The sequence below is a fragment of the Enhydra lutris genome, unplaced genomic scaffold, assembly GCF_002288905.1.
Source record: "Enhydra lutris kenyoni isolate GAN:26980312 unplaced genomic scaffold, ASM228890v2 scaffoldscaffold9, whole genome shotgun sequence".
NCBI lineage: Eukaryota > Metazoa > Chordata > Mammalia > Carnivora > Mustelidae > Enhydra > Enhydra lutris.
The window spans coordinates 79,985,551-80,003,798 of record NW_019154093.1 but is presented as its reverse complement, the minus strand read 5'-3'; the positions used below and the strand labels follow the sequence as shown (position 1 = coordinate 80,003,798).

The following is an 18,248-nucleotide window of genomic DNA, read 5'->3' as shown; positions in this document are numbered from 1 at the left end:
CTACTCTCCTGCCTTACAGTGAACACAGCCCTTGGAATATCTTAGATGGTCCATCCATGTGCAAATTAGAAAGCTATGCTGGGAACCAGCCGTAACATATCTGGGGTGGTGATGGAAGTCAAGGGTTGACAAACCATCCAAAAAATGCCAGTGGTCTAGATGGTAGGTGGGGTAGGTGGAGAAGTTAAAAATGAGAAAGGATACTGAGTATAGAGTTCAAGGATGGAGGAAGTGGCCCTGGGCAGAGGTCTAGGGACTGAATGCTTAGGAAGTGTGGTCTTGGATAAGGGGTCGGGCAATCCTGGGGGGGTCAGAGAGTTCTGACACAGGCTGAGGTAGCTCTTCTTGAAGATCCCTTGACTCCTCTTTCTCTTCCCCTCCATATCCAGTTCTCCAGAACATACCATTGAACATAGTCTCAAAATGCTTCTAGACTCCACCCATATCTCACAACCTGTATCATTTTCATCCCAGTCCTAGCCAAGGTCATCTCTCACTTGCACAACTACAAGAGCCCCCTTTTCAGTGTCCCTCCTCCACTCGTACCTCCTTTCCCTGCTGCCAGAGGGACACAAATTGCCCGCTAGCCCATGAGGTCCTATAGGATTTCCTCTGTGACCTCTCTGATCACATTTCACCTCCTCCTTTGCTCTCATGTCCCTTCAGGCACACCAACACACCTTATAGTTCTGAGCATGTTAAGGGACTTTGCACCTGCTGTTTCCTAAGCTTGGAATGCTCTTCTTCCAGAAATCTCCAAGGCTCATTCAGTCCTTCTAATGAGATGTCGTCTTCCCCGGTCACCCACATAGAACAGAATACTCCTCCCCATCCCACACACATACACACGATCCCCTTCTCCCACTTTCCCCAAGAACACATGTCATGTTATGTTACATATTTATTCATTTCATTGTTTGTGTTTTCCACTAAGATAAGTGCCACGAACGAAAATGGAGAATTTTCTTGGCACACAATATATGCTCAATAAATAAATGAAAGAGTCTAGCAGATAAGGAGGAGTGAGAGATGTCAGATTCAGGGTTGTCTTGGGGGAAAGAGGTAATATTTAACGCACAAGAAGAGATTTTCCATATAACACTCGGTATATGTGATAAATATTCAATTCAGTTCAATTCAGTTGAAGTACTTATAATGCGCTTACTGTACGCAGATCACAATGCCAAGAAATGTTTGGGATAGGGGCACCTGGGTGGCTCAGTTGTTAAGTGTCTGCCTTTGGCTCAGGTCATGATCAGAGTCCTGGGCTCGAGCCCTGTGTCAGGCTCCACGCTCAGTGGAGAGCCTGCTTCTCCCTCTCCCTCTGCCTGGCTGCTCTGCTTACTTGTGCTCTCTATCTCTCTGTCAAATAAATAAATAAAATCTTTAAAGAAAAAAAGAGAGAGAGAGATGTTTGGGATAAAAGATAATTAAAGTATAGATCATGCCTGCAAAGAAGAGGGGTGAGGGCAAGTGAGACCCCTTAGTTTTTTTTTTTTTTATTCCCCACTGCATGTTCTTCATTGCCTTGCACACTGAGGGAGTGGGTAACTAATATTTTTTTTAATTTTTTAAAATTTTATTTATTTATTTGACAGACAGAGATCACAAGTAGGCAGAGAGACAGGCAGAGAGAGAGGCAGAGAGAGAGGAAGGGAAGCAGGCTCCCGGCCAAGCAGAGAGCCCGATGCGGGGCTCGATCCCAGGACCCTGGGATCATGACCTGAGCTGAAGGCAGAGGTTTTAACCCACTGAGCCACCCAGGCGCCCACTAATATATGTTTTAATACATTAATTATCAGTATACTCCTTCACAAAATCCTTTCATTACCATACTGTACAATAGAGCGAAAAACATCTTATAAACCCACAGTCTCTTTCTGAGTTCTGAACTCCACACCCCGTCCCCCAACTGCTTTTTGGACATCTTCACTTCTACGACTCTTGGGCCTCTCAAACTCAATGCATCCAATCTTATCCTATGTATCTTGATCTCAGTTTTTGAGGCGGAGCTGGTTTTTCTGCCCCATTCCTCACCTTCAACCTGGCATTCCATGGAGTTTACTTCCTGACATCCAAGGGACCTGCTCATGTCTCTCCCTCCCTGTTGCTACTTCTGTGGTCCTGGTCACCAGGGTCTCTTGTCTGGATTTTCAGCAACACCTACTAGAACTCCACTCCCCTCCCATCTTCCACATCTAGGCCAGAGTGGTCTTTTTAAAACGTACATCTGGGAACAGTACTGCCTTGCTCAGAACCTTCAGGGGTTTCACCATTGCCCTGGGCTAAAATCCACTCCCCCGTTTTTTGAAAGACTTTATTTATTTGTTAGAGAGAGAGAGTGAGCACAAGCAGGGGGAGCAGCAAGCAGAGGGAGAAGCAGGCTTCCTGCTGAGCAAGGAGCCCGAAGCGGGACTCAACCCCAGTACCCCAGGATCATGCCATCTGACTGAGCCACCCAGGGGTCCCTAAAGTCCAAACCCCTTAAAACACCATACAAAGTCCTCTAGGTTCTGGCACCAGATTTCTTCTCTGCCATTTCTTGCCACTTTCTTACAGCCTAATTTGTGCCCAACAGAGATTTCGGGTTCTCTAACTGGACTGCTCTCTCCTCCCTCTAGGTCTTGGAGGGTACTGATTCAGGGTCCGGACTCAGTTACTCTTTCCCTCCTTCCTCTCCTTCCTCCGGAGCCTCCTTCTGCTCTTTTGGATTCTACCTGTTTTCATTTCCTCCAGGAAGCCTTCCTGGCACCTGACCTGATTTGACCAAAGCCCTCCTCCTCGTGTCCCAACCCGGCAACACAGGATCCGGGCCCTAGAATGTGCTTCCTCAACCCTTTGTTCTTTTCTTGCCTTACTCCTTTTATAGTCTCCCCACTAGACTGCAAACTCCAGGAGGGCAGGACTGTCTTCCTCTGTTTTGGTTACCTTTTGACCATTCCTACCCAGAAGGCGTGTGTATTCATTAAGTATTGAATGGATGAAAATGCACTTGTTTGAATAGGGCTGTTCCTCACAAAATAATTATATCTTACGTTTACCAAGTGCTTAAGATGGGGCAGGCTCCATTCTGAAGTGCTTTACAAGTGTGCCATGGACAACTCCCATAACCCTATTTAGTAGGGGCGGGCTATTTCCCCATACAACAGATGGGGAAACTAAGGTCCAGAGAGGTGAAGTAACTCCAATGTCGGCCGCAAGGATGTGGGAGAACCAGGGTTAGAACCCAGGTTGGGTCCAGAGTCCAGTTCGGCCACAACTTCTAGGAAGTTCTGCCCTAGAATGAAGCACAATATGGGGTTCCACTACATGAAGGGATTCAAGTCTCCTGCTAAGGGCTTTGTTTTTATTTCCGGGAGAGAGGACACTGCTCCCTTGCCGCCCACTTCAAGGCTCATGGGTCCTTTGCTGGGCTTTGGGAAGGGCCTTGTGCTTCTTGCCCACGGCGCCGTAGCCTGCGTGTGACGCCCTACTTAACTTTCAAGGCTGTCCGGCCCACACGCTCCTTGTGCCCAGGCCCTGGGGCGGCTCTTGCCCTGGGCAGGTGCGCCCCAGAGACCAGCGGGCCCCCAGTCCCCCCCCCCCCCGCCCCCCACCGGGCCTCTGGGACCCGCCGCCCTTCTCCAGGGGCGGGGGAAGGGGTGGGCCAAGGGCGGGGCCTCTCGCCCAGGCCACCGCCCTCGCCCCGCGCACGGCTCCACCGGGTGCAGCGGGCAGGGCTGGAGGGGCGGGGACTCGGGAGGGGCCGGAGCGCGGCTGCCGGTGCGGCTGCTGGGGGGAGAGGGAGAAGGCGGCGCGTCCCCGGAGGCGTGCGCCCAGACTGCCGGCCGCCGGACCGACGCACGGAGGGAGAGGGCCGGGGGCGAGGTCAGTATCCGGTGGGAGCGCGGGCGGCGCGCGGAGGGGCCGCGGCGCGGGCAGCCGGGAACCCGGGGCAGGGGGCGGGGAGGGCGGCGGCGGGCGCGGGGTCGGTTCCGCTCGGGGGTCGGGCCCGAGACCCTCCCCTGGCCGGTCGGGCGCGCGGCGAGCGCGCCCCGGCCCCGGAAAGCGCAGCCCCCGCTCCCTTCTCCCTCCGTCTCTTTTCTTTCCAATCAGCGAAAATAAACACCCGGGAAGGTAAAACAATAGCGGGGCCACCTGGGACGCGGCGCGCGCGGAGCTCCCACGTTTGGGGCGGGGGCCGGAGGTGGCACCGGGAGTGGCGGCCCCACGTCGGAGCCCCCTCCCGCTGTGCCCCCGCGAAGGGTGGGGCTCCCCGCGGCGCCGGGCTCGGCAGGAGGCGAAGGGAATTCCCTGGAGTGAGGCGTGTGGGCAAAGTATTGCTGGAACAATCGGGCTTCCCGCATTTGCCCTGCTGTGGGCAGGGAAACTGAGGCGGGGGCCAGTGTTGCGACTTGCCCAAGGTCAGAACGCCCGGGTTGACTGTCCTGATCCGGGAACGGGACCCAGGCGTCCAGAGCAGCCCAGCGCTCAGCGCCTCTCGGTTTTGCGGCGCTGGTGTTCGCCTTTGATACATCTCTGTTGTGTTTGTTTTAGAAATCTGCTGGCATTGTGGGACCGGCTTCGCCTCGGGGCCGCTGAACGCCAACTTGCTTCGTGTGTTCTGGGTAGGTGTGGGGCAGGTGGCAGCTCCCTGACCTACCGACATGGATGGAGACGGACTTTTTGATGAAGAAACCCAGACAGTCGGTGCCATTCCGGGGCGATTTAGCTGTCAGAGGTTTTGACAAAACCTGCCCTGTTTCCTTTGGGGAATCCGAATGAGGGAGCTTACAGACATCTTCACTGGGAAGCCAAGGACATTTCTGTATAATCAGTGGATGAAAGGATTTTCTCAGACTCTTTTTTCCCTATTCCTTGAGGATTAATTCACTGCAATCTACAATTCCAGTGGAAACCGCAAGGCACACGATGTGGCAGAAGCCTAGAGGGCCTTCAGAATTGTTCTGGACCCTTCTTTTAGCATAGGGGAGTTCAACACAAGCCACTGGCCGCCCCCCTCCCCCCATCTTGCTGATCTCTTCTCTTTAACCTGTTTTCATTTTTTGAGTTACGTTCTATTTCCAAAACTGTCCTCTGGAGCTATAAGTGGATTGCCAGAAATGAGAGATTAAGTGCGAGAGAAGAGGGAGCGTCCTGTGTTGTGTCTCTTCTCTGCTGCCGACATGAAGTGCTTTTTCCCAGTGCTGAGTTGTCTGGCTGTGCTGGGTAAGTGGCTCTGCTTATCAGTGCGATCGATGTGAAAGTTTAACCTGCTGTTGGTTCCTGTAATTCCTTGTGGTTCTTTCCCATCAACACTTGGCTTGGGGGACACCGGCACACAGCAGTTATGTATCACAGGTTGGACTAGGGTACCAAGAGGCCCTATTCTGACCCGGGAGGAACGGTGAGATATTGTTTGCTGTCTTTAAGAAGGAACATCTACTGTCCTTGAAGTGTCTGTCCCCAGCTTTGCCTTGCGGTGAGATCCCTCCATCTGCATGTTAGTGGTTTAGGGGCTCCATGTACCTTATAAACTTCAGTGTCTTATCCGCTGTCCACATTAATTCCAAATTCAAAGTGGCACCGTTATTCTTACTGTGGGGAAAGTTGGTTTGGTGGTAATGATGCTCTGTTTTTTGTTTTGTTTTGCCTTTTTTTGTGGCGGGGGTGGGGAGTAGTCATGGGTGGAAATAGGGTGGCGAAGGGATGCATTGCCCTGCCTGAGTGACCTGGAGCCTAAAAGTGTTTGAGGATACCAGTCTTATGTCCCCTCACCAAGGAAACTCAGAGCGTAGTTCTGGAAGAAGAGAGACTGGAGGAGGGGAAGCTGCTTGCGAGGGAATGTGTTAGGAATGGTTTTGGTGCCCCTACAGAAGGCCAGAATGCTTAGAGCAGGATGAGGAACTGTGGTCCCAAGAGGTAGACCCTTGATACCTGCCCTAGGGATCCCCTTCCCATTGCAGAGCCCCTGTGCCCTCTTGCCCATACTTTCTATACCATCAAACATCGGCTTGTGTGAAGTATCTGAGGACACATCTTGGGTCTAGGATAAACTTCCTAGCCACGATCTGATGCATCCTCTCTGTCCATCTCCTCAGAGCTCGCACAGGAGCCCACTGTCTGACCTCTCTGTGTGGTTCTGTCCCCTGCGTGAAGAGGTCACCATGGCTGCCTATGGTGTCTGCATTTCCAAATCTAGATATTTGGCATTTACGGAGTTTATTCATGACCTGCTGGCAGTGGAGATTGCTCTGATGCGTTGTTTGTATGCTTGTAGGAGTTCACAGTTGGGTGGAAAGAACAGGTTTTGGAGTTTGAGAGCCTGATTTGAATCTGAGCCTCATTGTGATGGCCCTATAGACCTCAGTAAAATGGGATGATCCCTCCAAGGACTCTCTTGACAGTGAAAGTCTATAAGGTGTCCTGAATACCTTGACTGCTTTGAAAAATGTCTGGAACACATAATAAATGTGTGTAGTCAGTGATTCTTAAACTTGGGTGCATGTCGTAATCCCTGGGGGAAGCTTTTAAAAGTCCCGATCTCCGGCAGCAGCCCCAGACCAATGAAACCAGATTGTCCGGGAGGGTGAGCCAGGCATCAGTCTTTCTGCTCTCAAGGTAGTTCCAAGTGAAAGAACCAGTGTGTGAGTTCATTAGTGCCAGCCCTGCCCGCCCCGGCACACACTCAGACACAGGGTCCCCAGGCAGATTCATCGGTGCTGTGCTCAGGGGTGGGTGAGGATAAGGTGTCCCCGTGTCTCCCTTCTGTTCAGGCAGAGTTAAGAAAGCAGGTAGCTCTCTGGGCACCAGTCCTGAATATCCCATTGATACTTGTTCCTACTGCATTTGTCATTGACGTCGTGTCTGCGTTTAAATCAGTAATTAGTGATTCATGTGGATTCAAGAGGACAAACAAGGAAGGCCCTGGGGAGTTGGAGGAGGGTGGGATGGCTAAGGCGGGATAGAGGGCTGGGTGGAAGGGTGGGGCCCAGGGCAGGGGAAGGAGCCACCAATGGCAAAACAAGGAAATGGGACATTTGTGCCTTTTGTTTGTTCTGGTTGCTCTAGAAATGGGAGGCTTCCTGCAGGTCCCTCTGCTGCTCGCCCTCCGGGCCACTCTGTGGACTGGTCCTTGGGCCCTGACATTCTTCTCTTGCCTCCCCTCTCGCCCCCTTAGAAACAGGTGCGGGGGAGGGAAGGAAAGGAGCCTCAGGGTGGCGGTGAAGGGGAGCACTGGCCGCCACCAGAGGACCCGCCGTGGGTGAGGGTGGGAAGGTTCAGAAGTGGGTGTGCCTGGTGCTTTACCTCCTGCTGCTGAAGGCTCAACCTCTCCCATCACTGCGTGACCGTCAGCAGGGGTGGGGAGGGGCTCTTGCTACCCCCCCCTGCTAACCTTGGAGAACTGGAGGTGTCTAGGGAGGGAACAAAACCCAGGCTGGGGGTCTTCTTTCCTGCTTGAAGTCTGGTGTGGGCTGATTCATGCGTCAGCATTCTTGCTGTGTAATGTAAATTAATGTGTAATGTGAATTTCAAAGAGCAAAGAATCCCAAGGTTTTGTGCTCATGTGGGTCACACACCCAGAATCAAATTTTGTTTGTACAAAGTAGGATGAGGCTAAGTACTCTGCACAGTGGCGCGGGTACAGGGGCTGTCAGCCTCCAGAAACAGCAGTTTGAGTCAGAAAGCCCGGTGACAGTCCCTGAGGGCGGACCCGGGGTCCATCTCCCACATGCCAGCAACTCCCTCTGCACTTGTGGACCCACGCTTTGTGCCCCCTACCTTTGCCAGCGTCGGGGATTTGGATCAGGTTCCTCCTTTTCGGCCTGTCTGGGGGCTGACTCCTGCCCTTGTGTCTGTCCTCCCCGAAGCCACAGTGACCGCTATGTCTTGTCTCTTCCTCTTGCAGCGCTGGCTGCCCCACCCAGCTTGGGAGCCACTGGCTGCCACGGCCACCCTTGTGCCAGTTCCAGAGCCATCTGATGCCCAGGCCTGGTTGAGCCACGAGGGTTAGTGAAGTCTCCACTGCTGAGAATGGGCAGAGCCAGAGGGGCAGAAGATGAGAGAGCGAGAGAGAGCGAGAGCAAGCACGAGCAGGGGCTGGTGTGACCGTGGCATGACTGTGGCGTGCATGTGAAAAAGGAGGGAATGAGGAGAGAGGGAGAGGGGGCCGGGACTGTGCCAGGCAGCAGCCTGCATGAGTGACAGGGACATGGCAAAATGACAGCCGTGTGGGAGAGACAGACTAGGATTTGTGTCTGCAAGAACAGGAAGGGGACAATCAAGAAAGATGATTGTAAGTTTCAGGCCCATAAAGCAGATTTCGGTTTTGCATAGCCATGAAGAGTTACGCCTCCTAGGCCAGTGCTAATGCTGCAAACAAGACGAAATAGCTTTAGAAGTGTGAGCCTGGAAAGAGGAGATTGGGACATCTGTGGATCAGCCCGGGAGAACCTGTAGCTGGCTCGTGACCATTCGTCTTCTCCTCCAGCGGCGGCAAATTTCATGTGTAGGGTTTGAGAGGCTGCTTGCTGGAATAGGAGGGGACCGAGGCAGTGATCCCTTACCATGCCGTTAGCTAGGGAAGAGGCCAGAGGGTTCTTCCAAAAGAGATTGAAGGGAACTTTGATGCTCTGATGAGAGTGAGCTCAGAGGCAGGACTCATGATCAAAGGCAGAAGACACAAGTGAAGCAGATCGGGGGTGGTCAGGGGATGAGTTCTGAAGGTCGTGATTTATGGGTGAACAAGCACCATCCCTAGCAGTTGTTGCAGGGGTGGTACACTGTCCCTTTCCTGGGGACCATTTGACAGGGGTGCCTGAGAAGGGAATTATCAGGAGGGCTAGACCGGCTAGGAGGCCTTTCAACTCTGGGAATTACTGAGTCACCACTATGCCCCCCAGGCTGTGTTAAGATGCTCCCGTGCCCTGCACTTTGCATTGCAGTAAGGGAAGAACAGTAATGATACCACCTCTCCTAGCTCTGGCCTTGGCTGTGAAGCGAGCCCCGTCTCATGAAGTCCTCCACATACACTCACTGGATAGAGGACTCCCAGCATCACCTGTGTGTAGATGGAGCCACTGAGGTCCAGGGAGGTTAAGGAACCTGCCTCAGGAAGACTACTGTACCAGCTCAATATGGTGTTCCACAGTGGCAGGGATCCAGGCCCCTTCTGTCTCCCTCGTGCATGCCTCCATTCCCAAGGTCATGGCATGATCTGAGACGGCTGTGCTAGCCCCAGCCATCATGAAGGGGGTAAAGGATTGGTGAAGGGCAGGACTTCATAATTTAAGGACATTTCTGGAAGGTTGCCCTCCCCTCTTCTGCTTATACCCCTGTTGGCTAGAACTTGAGCGCATGACTGTACTCGGCTGCAAGGGGGCCTGAGAAATGGCTTCCTGAATTCTGACCAGCTAAAAACTAGGAGTTCTGAGAAGAGAACAGATGTGGGAGGGTCAGCAGTGGCTTGCTGGCTGAGCGACAGAGCTAGTGAGTGACAGCAGAGGGTTTTGAAGCCAAGATTTTCTGGTCCAAAGCCTGTGTTCTTCCATCTCGCCAGCTGCCCCTCTGTGACTCTGCGGCCCAGCCCCTGGCCTCTAAGAAGCCTTACCGGGAGGGCGCGAGCCAGATGAGCCAATAGTCGTTACAATGGGAAGCAACATAAATTCACATACAATCACGCAGGCAGTGTTGTGATTTTAACAGTAGTGACTCTAGTGTTTTTAGTCCGCTTGTGTGCCAGTCACTGCTAGATACTTGGCGGAGCAAAGCCCTTCCATACGGAGGACCCTCCCTATCATGTTCACTGCCGTAGCCCCAGAGCTCAGCCTTATGCCTGGCACAAAGTAAGTAGGTGTTCAGTTAGTTTTTTTTCTTTTTAAGATTTTAAATTATTTATTTGAAAGAAGTAGGCAGAGAGGCAGGCAGAGAGAGGAGGAAGCAGGCTCCCCATTGAGCAGAGAGCCCCATGCGGGGCTCGATCCCAGGACCCTGGGATCATGACCTGAGCCGGAGGCAGAGGCTTTAACCCACTGAGCCATCCAGGTGCCCCTGTTCAGTTAATTTTTTGATGACTAAATGGTTTCGATACTCTTCCTTGCCCAGGACAAGGAAACTCAAGGCTCAGGGAGCTCAGGTCCTTTTGCTCAAAGGACAAACATTAGAGATGGGCAGAGTCTAGATTTGAATCCAAGTTGGGCTCTAGAACTTGTGCTTTTAAAATGTTGACAAACAGGGTGACATTTAATCTTTCTTGGGCCCTGGATCCTTGGGGCAGTATGGTGAAACCTCTGGACCCTTTCCCTGGAGAACATTTTGAAATGCGCAAATAAAAACACATCGGCTAACAAAGGAAACCAATTATATTGAAATATAGTCATCAAAACATTAAACCAATTTATGATTATAGCAATACGCTTCTTTAGTAACACATTAAATAACGAGCCTCTAGCAGCAGGACCAACAATTATTGTAATTATGGCATAGTGAGGCACGAAAACGGTATGTTGAGCTATCAGTGTCAACCGTGATGTGATATGAAAGCATGTGTGATTTTTGTTGTGACAGAGTCACAGGTCCTAGAGACATCGTCATGACGGCTGCCTGCATCCATAATCAAATGGTCCACATTCACAAAGAGGTTAGTTGAAAATAAAGGTGTATTTTTCTTTCCCATTCAAGTTCACATAGCTCCTGACTTCTGTTCAAGGACCCCTGTGAAGTGCAAAGTGAAGTTCAGTGTAGGCGGTGGTTGCCGGGAGGACGCCGTGTGAGAGGACTTCATTAGCTTTCCGAAATGGGCAGGGTTTCCATGTGGGGAGCATTCTGTTCCCGGTAGAATCCTCATGGCGCAGAGGAGACAGCAGTCGTAACGGTGGTAGGGTGGCCCTGTAGGTTCTCGAGAAATGACTGGCGGTGGTTTTAGGGTCCAGTTCACCTGGGATGATGAGGGCACACAGAACTGCCTTTGACTGTAATGAGTTTGGGAGTTGGGCTTAGGCTGGGTCTCCAGGAGCCCAGGCGGACCACTTCCGCTGAGCCCTGGCCTGGAAACTGAATGAAGTGGCGCTGTTGCTGGCCTCCCCTGGTCCCTGGCCTCGTGCATCCTCCATTATGGCTCCTTGATTAATATTTTTAGGTTCCTTTGGGAGCTCTTCATTTGCCATGATTGGACACCTGTTTCTTTGCTGCTTGAAAGTGAGCACAGCTAACTCCTCGCGAAGGGCTGGTTTTTAATTTAAGGAAATTTAGGACACCTGTGTGTGAATGCCCCCTGATTTTCAAAGAAATGAGTGGTTGCGTCAAAATCAAGCTTGCATTTGTAGAAAATCACATGTTGCCAAATTCCCTCATCAAGAAGGCTTTATTAAGTGACTAATTGTGGGCCACAGTGGTGGGCACTTAACAAAGACCATGGCAGTGAACCTCCCTTAACTGGAACCTTCAATGAAGAGAGATTTTGTTTTTTATTTTTGAACTCCGCTTTCCGAAAGGCAAAAATCGCAAGATGTGGCAGCAAGGATTTATTCCAGAAATTAACTTCCAGGCCACCATCCGTCCAGTCTCTACATCTTCCGCATCTATAATTATAGTAGCAGAAGAGAGTGATGAGCCTCAGGGCACTGCAAGAGCCTAAGTCAAAGATTAAATTATATTAACTCTACTCAGGCTGGAAGGTGATCAGATGTATTTGAGAAACCTTTATAACAGGCTTTGTGATAATGAGAGTTGAAGCAAAGTTTCTGCCTAATCCTCTATTAACCCTTTAATTAAACTCCCCCCACATATCCTCTTCCTCGTCATCCAGGTGACCCAGGCTTTGCCCAACGTCCCTGTCTTCTAGGCGATGATCCTCTAAGGCCAGCTGTAAAGCAAGCAGTAAATCCCTGTGCAAATGGACAGGAAGACAATGACACTATGTGCTCTCCGAGGACAGGTGTCTTTTGGGGAAGGAGGGGGTGGGCAAGTGTGTTCTTGTTTTCAGCTCAGCAATAGTAGGGAGGGAACTTCTGTCTAGGAGAGGGATGAGGCTGGAGTAGCTTGTGAGTGGTCAGTCTGGAAAGGCTTTCTGGAAGAGCTGGAATGTTAGGCATTTCTTAAGTAATAGGACAAGGAGGATCTGGCAGAATTGCGGGGCTGGAGGCCACCATGGACACATTGCGGCTGCGTTGAGAAGGTTTCCCAAGGACTGGAGAAGTCTGACGTGTCAGTGGCTGTTGCCGGAAGGAGCAGTCAGTCAGTTGGCATGACGTCTGGGTATTTGGATCTGAGATGGAAGGAAGATACCAGAGAGCTGTAGGTGGGTGTCCTGGAGGACCTCTGGAGAAGTAGCCAGGGAGGGTAGGAGGCATTCCTGGAGGTGAGGGTCTAGAGTGGAAGTAAAGGGGACCTGTTCCTGTAACAAGGAAAGAGCTTTCGTGAATCCATCAGAACATCGTCAGGGCAAAGACATTCTAACAAAATTGTGAACTCAAAGAAATGCATGGCCTCTTCCCCTTGACTTTCAGGTCCCTAGGCCTTCCTTTTATTAAAACGGGGCAGGGGATTGGGGGAGGATCCGATACCAGTTGTGTGTTCTTTCCCAAATCTGATTCTTTGATGTCTGGGAGCATGTTCAGGATTGCCTAAACTTGGCCTTATTTTTGTGTGTTTAATACTGTTTTTGTCTGTAGCACCCGTTTTCCCATTCTTTGGAGGGCACTCCATGCCTCCTTTTTCTTGGTGACTTCTGAGAACACCGTCTCTGCCCTCAGGGCACTGGATCCCGGCCTGTGGCGTTCTGGCAACAGAGATGTGTCATGAGGCAGGCTGTTGACCTCCTTCTCACAGACCCCTTTTTATTAACTTCCCTCAGGCGCCCCATCCATTGAAGTCTTCTGTCTCTCAGCATTAAGTAGTAATTAATCTGTTTCTCCTACGTGGTAACCAATATGATTGCTCGCTCTTGCTCTAGTGATATTGTTCAGCTCTAAAGCAAAATTAATCTGACACTCTGCATTGCCCGTGACCAAAGGACGCACGTGGCTTTATCTGTTGGGTACCTTAGCCCTGTATCTGCAGCGTAGGGGAAGTGGAGTCATTGTTGGGTGTTTTGAAATGTCTGAGGCGGCCAGCTTTCCTACCCCACATGTTACTTTGAGAGTCCCAAGGCCTTTGGATAACCTAGATGGTGTTTGCCCATTTGTTGATTGCGTCGGTGACCTTGACTGACTTTGCTAGAAAGGACTTTCAGTATGGAGCTGAAAAACCAGCCATTGCTGTAGGTCAGTCCATACTTGTCCTGTTCAGGGACAACCTCCTCCTCTTTTTTTTTTTTTTTAAGACTTCTAGAGAAGTTTCACAACCTCTTAGATGTAACGATCCCATCAATCTTAAATTTACTGAAGACTTGAATGGAATTAACTCATAATTTAAAACAACAAATAAAGTGTTTAGGGTACAATATTGTATAAAAATAAGATCATGAGAGATTGGTTTCAATTTCAGAAGGTAGCTTCTATTGTTTGCTTTGTTTTTTGGATTTTAAGTTGTTGACAGAGGTAACAGGGGAATATAGTTGTGAATAAAAAATCTAGACAGTACAGATGGAGGATAAAATGTGAAAGTTCCCCTCTCCGCCCTATGTCCCTTACTGAGTCTGATATATATTCTTTACAGTGTGATAAATATTCTGCCAGATCTTTTTTTTATAATTTCTATGCATATATTCACACCAATATAGATTTTTTTTCTGACAGAAATAGAATCATACAGAACATATTGTTCAACAACTTGATTTTAAAGGGGTAATTTACCTCACTATTTTTTCAGGCTTAATTTTATGGCCATATCAGAACTGATTTGGTTATTTTATAGCTAGTTGGAACTGTAATTTGTGAAATCATTGGGGAGTAGTGAGCCTCATTCAATAGCTATATCATGGGATAATTTTGTCTTGCCGTATCAAGAGTCATAATATAAACACTACCCTTAAATTTTAATGTACTTAATGAAAAGAATTGACTTGTTTGTTCTGAGTATTTTCTCCCCAAACGCATACATTTAACATATTTTGTTGACTGTTTTAGTTATAATTTTGAAATTATGTTGAATTCAAATGAAGCATATTTAAAACTTGTTAAGAGAATAACCATAAATATTGGGTTTGGGATCTAATTCAGTCAAGTTTCATATTTTTTCATAGACTGGGGGGAAAATGAGGGAAGTTTTCCTGCATTTTCAATTCCCCAATGATTCTTCCATTTAGAACGAACTGGACTAGAGTAACTGCTGAGGTTACTGGCTACCAGACGTTTAAGACCCAAAAGAGCACTTTTTTTTTTCTCTACCCCTGCGGAAGCAGCTATTTCTGTAAAAAAAGATTATCATTTCAAAGTATTGGGTTACTTCTCAGGTTCACCGGTGTGACTTTCTTTAAATCCCTGGAAGCAAAAGCAGGTTTCTTGGATCGGTCACCTTTAGACCTGATTTTTAAAATAGTGCCCATTTTGGAGGGGTGCTGGTTGGATTCATGTATCGTAGTCAACCCTTCTTCAGCATTGGGGTTTGACCTGCTCCCCCCCATCCCGAGACTGCTGTTCTGCTAGGAACCACTTACACGACTTTCCTAAGAAGACTTTTGGTCTGTTCATCCAGCAAATCTTCGAGTGTGGACTCCAAGCAGCTCCTCGTTCGGTTGCCTCCCATAACTAAGAATGGAAAGGTAAAATCTTGAGAAACATTTTAAGAAGTCACAGGATCTATATTTTTAATCTTAATAAATAGAAAAATTAATTAATAACAATCTGACGTGGGGGAACTCTTTTCTGTCCCTGAGGTATGTCTTTTCTCTTACTGTTACTGAACATCTTTTCCTCTTGGTTTGTTTTCAACTCTGCTTTAGCAGCTGTGAATTACATATACCCCCTTGGCCCTGACAATGGCCTCTGAAGGAGTAAGACATGTGATTGGGGGCGACTGGGGTGGGTGGCCCCGCGAGCGCAAATTCTTTCTTTTGAAAATACACAAATATCCCAAGTCCTGGATACGTGGAACGACCTTACTTACTGCTGCGGATATTGTCTGTCTCTGGGAATTGGGAATTTCGTCCTCAGCTCTGAATTTCTAGGAAGCCAGAACAAAAGAAAAATAGAGCAATCACATACACTGGAGGCGGCTTCCACACCAGGGTTTCTCCTGAGGACCCTTCATGTGGGGGGCTGTGGTGGTGGTAAGCTTGATGTGTCTCCTGTCTTATACTTCTCCTCCCTACTTTCCTACAGAGTGGCTCCCCTCGGGGAACCTTGTCGGGGGAGGCTGTGGGGACAGCTCAGGGCCCCCTCCAGTGTTGGGCCTGGTTTCAGAAACTGCTGTGTCCACTCAGGGTAGTCCAGGCTCTTACAGGCCTGCACCTTGCCAGATGCCGTCCTAGCAGCCCGTCCAGGGCTGCTACCCCTAAGCATTCATCGATCATTGCTTCCCCTTTCTCCACCAGTTCCCCCAAGTCGCAGGTTCCAGGCAGGTTGGAAACTCTGCTGGGTGGGAGTCACCCCAGCTCCAAAGCTGGTGGCTGCTGCTTCCCAGAGCGTCTGGACGGAGCCTTCCTCCTCCCCGTAGGCAGCACTTTTCCAAGGCCTTCCTGGTGTGCCTCATTGGATTTGTTCCATGCTGGTTTTGTGTTGGCTGGGAGTTGGCTGGTCTGTTGGGGATTCTGCTTCCCACATGGAAACGTTGGTTAGATTATCAGAGATGGCATGTGGAGTCATTCTAGGCTTCTCCTGAATCTAGACCACCCTTTAGGATGCTGTTTAGAGATGATTTGCTGAATAGTGTCTTAAGGTCTTCTGATGTTTTAGTATCCAAGGAAGCATGCTGGACAGTGTTGCCGTCTGTCTTCTAGTCTTCCATTACCAACAAGCAAGCTCGCATCTGAATGCCCTGCCCAGCCCTTTCTCTGTCCCTGTGTCAGAATGGGCTGTGGCCCCCTGCTGGGGGTCCCAGTACCTTGCTGGCTGGAGGAACAGCATCTGTAACTCCTTTCTCACACGTATGATTCCAACCTTTCTGAGCAGCTCTCCACCCGCTGGTGAACTTCTGGAAGAGAGAAAGTAGATTAAGAACTCATGTGCCTCTGGGCTTGAATGTATTTGGAGAGAATCCTTAGGGATCTCATGTGTAATCCTCTTCTCTTAAAGGGCAAGTGTTCTGGAGGTGAGGAAGGGACTGCCATAGGCCTGGGCTGGGGGAGAGTGGAGGGACTGGAGACCACCCCTCACATGACGGAGAGGGAGTCTGGTGTGCGCAGTCTTTGTTTTAAAATGAAAACATGACGTAATACAAACATTTGCCTTTCCACTTTTACCCCCCTCCCCCCATCACCACAGAAGAACTGTAATTTTCCATATTTGGAATTTGGGGAGAGCCAGGCCTCCTTTAAGGACAAGGCCAGATTCAATCTATGCTTTGGGGGAAAGTAAGTGAATACGAGAGCCTTGAGGGCTGCGGTATTTATGGTGAGTCTGTGATTACTGCATGTGCCTCCTTGTCATAATTTATTCAGCAGCCCCTGATGTCCCAGAGCTGGTGTTGTGCCCATCAGTAATATGACTCTTGTTTCCTTCTGCCTATTTTCCCTTTTGCAAATGTATAGGCCTTCAGCTTTAATCAAGTAGGCTTTTACTCTGTCATCTGTAACGGGGATGACTGAAGTCATGTGGAGGATTTTAAGTATCTAATCTCTTAAGACATTCAGAGCATAATCTCCTCCAACCCTGATCATCCCGCCTGCATCCGCGAGATTTGCGAGGTTCTGCAGAGGAGGCGGGATGGGGACTCTGGCATCCTTTGGAGGGTCCGGCGTCCTCCTTGCTGGTGACAGATCTTTGTTGGCTTTCGGCCTGAGGAGAGGGCCTGCTGATCGTTTGCCATGGCAAGAGCATTCGAGATGCTCCGTGAATGTAACCATTGTGTCAGTAAATCTCAGAGCCGGTGCAGAGGACGAGAAGCCAAACACGCATGAAGATACCAGCCAAGCTCACCGATGTCTGTGCAGTGTGTCTGGGCCTGGCTCTCTCGGAGAGGCTGCAAGATAGACAAGAGGCCTGTTGGTCAGGCTGTTCACCGACATTTGTCATTATGTTATAGCAGGTCAATCGGAAAGATCAGGGGTGCAAGTTCTACAGTTTTCATGTGCTTTGCTTAGAAATGGAACGTGACTTTGTGTGTGCGTCATTGATTAGACTAAATTGGATTACGGTCACTCTTCAACGTGAGTGCCTGGTTTAGCACTTTTTTTTTTTTTTTTTAATTTAATTGACAGAGAGATCACAAGTAGGCAGAGAGGCAGGCAGAGAGAGAGAGGAAGAAGCAGGCTCTCTGCTGAGCAGAGAGCCCGATGCGGGGCTCGATCGAGGACCCTGAGATCATGACCTGAGTCGAAGGCAGAGGCTTTAACCCACTGAGCCAGCAGGCGCCCCTTACGGTCACTCTTCAAATTGTCATTTCTTGCTGTGCTGTTTTCAGCCCTTTCGGTGGTTAGCTCAGGTTCTCGCTGTCAGAAGTGTCCTCCTGCAAAGGAATTTGGCGAATATTCCCTCAGGTGCAGACTTTGTTACTTTCTCTCCATATGATGGTAAAATCCCTAAAAATGGAGACTAATGAGGATTAGTTTAAAATTAGGAAAATGTTTGAATTACCAAATATTTTCCAAGAACTTCACTGTTACTACTTTTAAGTAAATACTGCAACTCAAACGAGGCTAATAGAGCGCCTAATAAAAGATCCTTGGGGATCCTGCTTCAGGAGAGAAATAAGAATGATTTGCAATTAGCGTACCAATTGTTTATGTAAATGGAGTTTCTGAAAAACTGGATTGTGCATGAAAACAGTTTGTTCTCTTAAGTATTTTAAGTAGTCCCTATGAAACCCTGTGTATGTTCGCTGCCGGTAGACGCTGTGTGATATAAAGACCTGTTTCGTGAAGACCTAATTCAACCCTATTAGCAGTATCAGAACTTCCAAGTTAGTCAAGTCCTTGATCTTACCCTCCCCACCCCATGCTGCTGCAGCACCTGCACTTACCTATCTTAACATGAGTCAGTAAGTTGAGCAAATATCTGATGTTTTCTGCCACGTGCTTGGCAGTGTGTTATACGGAAAACGATCACCATCCTTGTGTAGCTTTATAGGCTAGCAAAGAAGTCAAGCAGTCCACAAATAAGCACACATATAGTTAATTATAGGAGCGAAGCTAGACAGTGTGTTACTTTGTAATGCACGGTCTAATGCATTAG

General features: G+C 49.3%; 1 protein-coding gene across 2 annotated transcripts in view; it reads left to right on the top strand.

Annotated features, from left to right (window-relative positions):
- Positions 1-4,746: 4,746 nt before the first annotated feature.
- LOC111143564 (immunoglobulin superfamily member 3) overlaps positions 4,747-18,248 on the top strand; it is a 93,332-nt gene continuing 79,830 nt past the window's right edge. For both annotated transcript variants that reach the window (XM_022497388.1, XM_022497387.1), the window contains exon 1: positions 4,747-5,208. In XM_022497388.1, the coding sequence (XP_022353096.1) occupies positions 5,166-5,208 (43 nt within the window). In that variant the 5' untranslated portion in view covers positions 4,747-5,165. The remainder of the gene's footprint in view (positions 5,209-18,248) is intronic.